The sequence below is a fragment of the Taudactylus pleione genome, unplaced genomic scaffold (assembly GCF_031769625.1).
Source record: "Taudactylus pleione unplaced genomic scaffold, aTauple2 ptg000399l, whole genome shotgun sequence".
NCBI lineage: Eukaryota > Metazoa > Chordata > Amphibia > Anura > Myobatrachidae > Taudactylus > Taudactylus pleione.
This window is the reverse complement of record NW_028284801.1, coordinates 3,177,219-3,183,409: the sequence shown is the minus strand read 5'-3', so window position 1 is coordinate 3,183,409 and position 6,191 is coordinate 3,177,219. Positions and strand designations below refer to the sequence as shown.

The 6,191-nt window shown below is 37.0% G+C and overlaps 1 protein-coding gene across 1 annotated transcript; it reads left to right on the top strand.

Annotated features, from left to right (window-relative positions):
• The first annotated feature begins 423 nt into the window (after positions 1-423).
• On the top strand, positions 424-5,963 carry LOC148506626 (uncharacterized). Its single transcript, XM_088446464.1, has 3 exons — positions 424-1,079; positions 2,038-2,210; positions 5,705-5,963. Exons 1-3 carry the CDS (start codon positions 528-530, stop codon positions 5,913-5,915), a joined length of 936 nt encoding a protein of 311 aa, XP_088302590.1. The 5' UTR covers positions 424-527; the 3' UTR covers positions 5,916-5,963.
• The last annotated feature ends 228 nt before the right edge of the window (positions 5,964-6,191 follow it).

Here is a 6,191-nt window from a genome sequence, read left to right as displayed (position 1 = left end):
GTGTCCTGTAAGTGTGCTTTGTTCTGGAATGCTTCTTTATATCCCCCATAGTTTACTCTTAATCCTGAAGAATTTATGTTTAGATTAGTTTATTTGTACTTGTATGACGGTTTACCTAATTTCTAATTAATTGCTGTGAATTATTTTACAGTACACGTTCTTCTAAATTGGTGTAAAGCTATTAAGAATGTATGTTCACCTTGACTATGCTCTAAGATTGTGCTTTGGCATTAGTACCATGTGTGTTTGTAGTACAGCATGTTTGATTTGTAGCTTTGTGTTTGGCATGTGCATTAATTATGTTATTTGCAGGATTAAGGTGTAAATCCTCACAGATAACAAAGCTTCAAAGGATAAACAGACACAATTAGCAGAACTGGTAATATGTTCCTATTGCAGAGAGCTTCGGTATTGAGAGAGAGTAGAGAGAGAGATTATAGTACCGGCATCCTGTTGGAGAGTGAGACTATTAAAGATACATATTTAACCACAGGAACAAGCGTGTTTCTTATTTTTTGGGACACACAATGTCCTCTGCTGTACATACTCTCGGAGCCTCCTTTCTTATTGATTCATTAATGGGATGGACTCCAGGGCAACAAAAGAAAACTACATATGACATTGAAAGCATGTCAGACAGTGTTCTGAACAAATCCGAAGAAAGATTATATTCTTCTAAAGGTCATATGCTGAGGTCCATTGCAAACAGTCAGCTAGAGAAAAAAGACGGAGTAACAGAGGATAACCAATTTGGGGACAAGATAGTGCACTCTGAAAGCAGTCAACCAAAAAAAAGAATAAATTACAAAATGATCCCAAGCAACAAGTCAGACAGAACAAAAGAGGATTCCATCACAGTTGAAGACAGAATAACTGCAATAAAAATGTGTCAGTTAAAAGAAAGAACAGGAAACTTTGAACTAAATCAGCAAGAAGAAATGAATGGCCTTCTTGAGAAACCAAATCAATCATACATAGCTCTGATTTCAAGTGCAATTTTATCTACTCCTGACAAGAGATTGCAATTAAGTGACATATACCAGTGGATCATGGACACCTACCCATATTATGACAACCAGGTAAACAATAACACTTACAATACAATTAATAATTGAAAACATTTTCATTTATCTCCATATTGTAGCTGCAATAGAGACGTTTTACTGCAATAGGTATTGGAAACAAGAAAATTTGTTTCAAATGAAACTAATTGAAAATGTCTTTCCCTGTAAAAGAAAGCATACAGTATGCGGACTGTAGATTTAGGAGCATATGTATCAACGTTTGATGTGAGCTAAAATTGTGAAATTATATCACCAACCAAACAGCTCCTATCATTTTTTAAATATAGCCTGCAAAATGTAAGTTAGAAGCTGATTGGTTGGTGATATAATTTCACAATGTTATCACACATCAAGCTTTGATACATATACCCCTTAGTGTCAATTAAAACATTTTCCGAAAATAATATGTGAGAAATACTGCATATAAGTACCATTTATTCTGTTGTGTCTTTATAGTAGTGATGGACATAAGCAGTGTGAAAAGCTTGTCACTCACTATTAACTATCTAAAATCAATCACTGTTGCATTTACAAGCTGCTTTCATAAAATGGAGGTTTGATTATGGAATTTCTTTCTAAACTTTGGGACTTTCTAATTGATGGGACTTTTTATTTAACTGGTCCTTTAATGGATCTAGAATTCCTGTGTGCAGGTCTCCAGTGTATCTACAAAAACCGTATACAAAATAAAAGTCTACTTTAGTTACAGTATATCTTTTGGAATATTTGCTTTCCAACCTGCCACAAGAACCCTGTACTAACTTAGGGAAGTAAAATTATACAGAAGATAATGAAGTTTAACAATTTGTGACTTATTATGCTTTATAAATTACTTAATGTTCTTACACAATGCACTGAGTCATATTTTCGGAAATGTTAAATTATTCCAACTGTAGTTCCCTATGGTATTTAATAATTATTGATATTATTAGAATTGCCAATAGATATATTAATACGATTTATGTGTCATCAGGACAAGAGCTGGAGAAATAGTGTGCGCCATAACCTTTCTCTTAACGAATGCTTCATTAAGGCTGGACGCAGTGATAATGGAAAAGGACATTACTGGGCTGTGCACCCTGCCAACATAGAGGCTTTCTCCCGAGGAGATTATCAGCGTCGCAGGGCTAGGAGGCGCATACGCAGGTATAGATCATCCCACTATATCTACTAGAATGTCATTTCCGTATCCAATCAGAATTAAACTTGCACATTGTGTCACAAAAACACAACTTTGTTGTTGCTTTAAAATAAAAACATGTTTGTCAATAAACAAATGTATGTCACAGATGAAGCAAAACACTGACATTCTTATATCATTTTATGGTTTGGATATTTTGGACAGCAAGGGGGTTATGTAATAGGTTCCGATTTTACAGAAAACCGGTAGGATTTCAGCAAGATTGTTGCTAAAGTTAAAGTGGTAATCAAGTATAAGGCTTTAAATTTAGTGGTAATCTCGCTGAAATCCCGCTTGTTCTGTAAAATCTGAACCTATTACATAAGCCCCCTAGCTCCTATTTACAGTGTAACAGTACTTTTGCAGTGAATCCGCCCTTTGTTTTTGGTGGCAAAAGCTCTCTCCAGAGCATTCTATGGGGACTGAGAAAGTTTTCAGCGTCCAGATCTGACCGCTACATATTCATATATTTTTTTTATTGTGTAGATGGATCTTGGATCCGGCTAAGCAGCCTATACTTGCACACGTGTTGCCCGATAGACCTGGCATTAAAGTGATAGTGTATCACTTTACCATTTATGATTAAGTGGGATGGGCTCTTATTGTTGCCAGTGTCTTGGTAAGAGAATTCCGATAAATAGCCAATAAAAACAATTACTGTGAAATACAGTGATATGTGGCGATAAGTAATGATAGTTTAAAGGTACATTTTGCTTACAAATAAACCCCCTAATCTCTCTAGAAGCACAAAAAGCAAAACTCTAAAAAAATAATAATAATAATTCGACCATTAGCTATGAGAAAACAGACAATACTCAAATAAGCACACACCATTTTCTTAGCATGACAAAAACAAACAAACTAAAAGTGTAAAGAAACTATTAACTGTTCAGAAAAAGGGAGTCTCTGGTTTAAATGTACCGCTTGTCAAAAAGCAGCACTTGTTTGCTTTACTAGTGACTTGTTCAGAAAAAGACAGCATTTTGCATCAACTGATATCCTTTTTATTTTATTGATATCAAAACGCACTAAATAGCAGAGCAAAAAATAAATGCTGTAGGACAGTAGTTCTCACCCTGGGTTTCTAGTACTCCCATGGGTACCAGCTGTGACATTTAGTGTTTTTATAACAGTGGGGCATCTAGGTGATAATTCGCCCATAGCAACCAATCAGATTCTAGCTATTTCAATCTAAAAGGTGCTATAGATAAATGATAAGTAGAATCTGATTTGTTGCTATGGGCAATGTCTCCACTTCTATAAACCCGCACTTTAGTAATTATACCACTAGTACTCTAATAACAAAATTAAAAGTCTATCCCTGTATTATAAAGCATACAGTATGCAGACTGTAGTTTTAGTGTCACTTAAAATTTTTCTAGATAAAACCTAGATTTTATACCGACTAACCAATTGGTTTATTGAAGAACTGAGTTGCCAGACACCAACAAGTGATTGGGGAAGTGTAGTTAATATTCTCCCGAATACTGGGAACAAATTATCCCACTGTTTAGTTACAGTGCATGGGTGAGTCTTTTTTAAGTGTAAAGGTGTAGCGTTGTAAGCCTTCCAGCACAATAAATAAATATATATATATATATATATATACACATACATACACATACACACCTACACATTTTTATCAAATAGCAATTGTATTCCAAACCAAGGTATTGGTTTGTAAATGTTGGGATACAAATAATGTAAATGGACTACCAGGGCCTATCTTGGTGGAAAATGAGCGATAACCATTTTTATAGGAAGTGGTGAGAAGTTAAAAACAATTAGGAATTAATAATTATCCACTGATAAAATATTTAGGGCCTGAATCAGAGGTGGAGGTGGCTGTGTGCTCTTGCATCTGTTGCCAGAGTTGCAGCTGGGACATGCAAATACTAGTATCAGCCTTCCCTGGTTTTTCAGCCTGCATCTGAATGTCTGTCCTCGCTGTAACACCACCAGTTATTCTTAACACGGCACCATCAGTGCACCAACACTTACACCAGCCAGGTAGTTTCCCTATCTGAACATGGCCTCTGTGGCTGCAGCTGTGCGTCTGAGAACAGCTTTCACTGACACGCCCACAACTCTCATAACACACCCATGAGAGAGACTTTTATTGCGTTCACTTCAGGCCACTTCCCGGGAACGCCCATCAATTCCTGCTCCATATCTGATACCTTATGTCCTGATAACAACAGCATGTATGTGTGTACACTATGTGTAACACATGCGTCTAAGAGGTTTTCTGAACTTTTCGCGCATGCGCAGTCCCAAATCGCTCAACTACGTGAACATCGTCATTGCATTCAAATTGCATGTACCTCTGATTCAGGCCCCAAGTGTCAAAAGCATGTGCTCTGCAATGATAAGCATTATAATTCTAATCTAAAAACAACCCTATAGGTGCCTACACACTAGGCGATCTGGTCACGATGCGATATTGTATTCGATTTCTCCCCAGCCAGCTCCCCGGCAGTCATGGGCACGATTTGGTTTTAAAAACTATCCAAATTGACCTGCGATCTATTGTGCATCCTAACTATTCCAGTGCATCGTGACTGAGGTTGTCAGATCTTGCCTGCAGCAGGCAAGATCTGAAGATGCGATGTACGACCAGCGGGTAAGCGCATCGGCATTGTGATCGTAAGTGGACACTCACGACTAGGACATATTTTACACGATCTGTTGTTCAGATGCATCGGAATCGGGCAGATCGTGTAAAAAAATCACCTAGTGTGTAGGCACCTTAAGTCTAATGGTGCAAACACACGGTCAGATTTTCCTTCAGATTTGAACAATAACTATTTTAAAAATCGTTCAATCATTCATATCTGAAAGAAAATCTGACATGTGAGCCTGCAACGATGAATAATGCGCGTTCCCGCATGTCAGATAATGATATCTGACATCTGATGTGTTTGCAGTCAAATTTGGACGATTCCATTCATTTTAATACTGTCAAAAATCGTTCAAATTGTTGGTAAAATCGTTCATCTGACATATCTGACCGAGTGTATGCACCATTCATTTGTCCTTGCTGCAGTTTTCCTATACTGTAAATTAATCCAATACTTTCAGTAATTATTTTAACTATAAACATCAACACAATCTAGTCATTACCAGCTTACCATATCCTGTAGTTTACAATGAGAGCATGTAAGAACATCCAGATAAATTACTGTATAGTAACAATACATTCATCAGGAATACCCAGTGCTCTTAGTGAGCTGAACATGTTGCTTATAAAATAGATAAACATGAGTGTAAAAGCCTTGCTTAAAGGTAAAGGCGTGGTTAATGAAAGCTACCCAGTTTCCATGCTCCTGGATGCAGTCTGCGGTAAAATCAGGATGTGTCCTTACAGGAATTACATTTGCAATAACTGCTACATCTGATCTCATTTATCTTCCCATTTGTGTAATACTTCTTTGTACAAATTGTCTTTTGTCTCTAACAGGGTGTCATCTGTGCTTGTAAATCCATCTCACTTTCCTCTCTACAATCTGCCTTGTTTTCATCAAAGATTCTGCATCTGCTGCTCTCCTCTTTACACTCATTCCAGTACTCCCAGAATCTGCCCTCTCATGGAAAATCCTCACCAGTGGGTACAGCGGTCCTTTGCCATACCACATCTACTGCCATGGCACCAGTTGCCTCCTTATCTATAACCTGATAAAAAAAATGTGAAAAGTTACGGACAGTGGTTTAAAACTTGTTGCAACATTTTATTTAAACGTTCATTCCCTTAATATAGTTCTTTCCTTTCCGTCAAATAAATCTATTTTGCCCTATTACAGTCTCTTCATTCTACTTTATATAAAGAGGCTTGGCAAACTTATCTACTCATTTTAGGTTGTCTTCATACATGTGTCATTTATCTAATTCTGTTATGCTTTTATGAATAACATTGCCAGCACTCTTTATCACGCATATGCAAACAGGCC

Bases quoted from the DNA above. Each gene is read 5' to 3' on its own strand.
- LOC148506626 (XM_088446464.1), top strand. From the start codon at position 528: ATGTCCTCTGCTGTACATACTCTCGGAGCCTCCTTTCTTATTGATTCA. The intron at 1,080-2,037 runs GTAAACAATAAC...ATGTGTCATCAG, and splicing joins ACCCATATTATGACAACCAG to GACAAGAGCTGGAGAAATAG. The intron at 2,211-5,704 runs GTATAGATCATC...TGTCTCTAACAG, and splicing joins GCTAGGAGGCGCATACGCAG to GGTGTCATCTGTGCTTGTAA.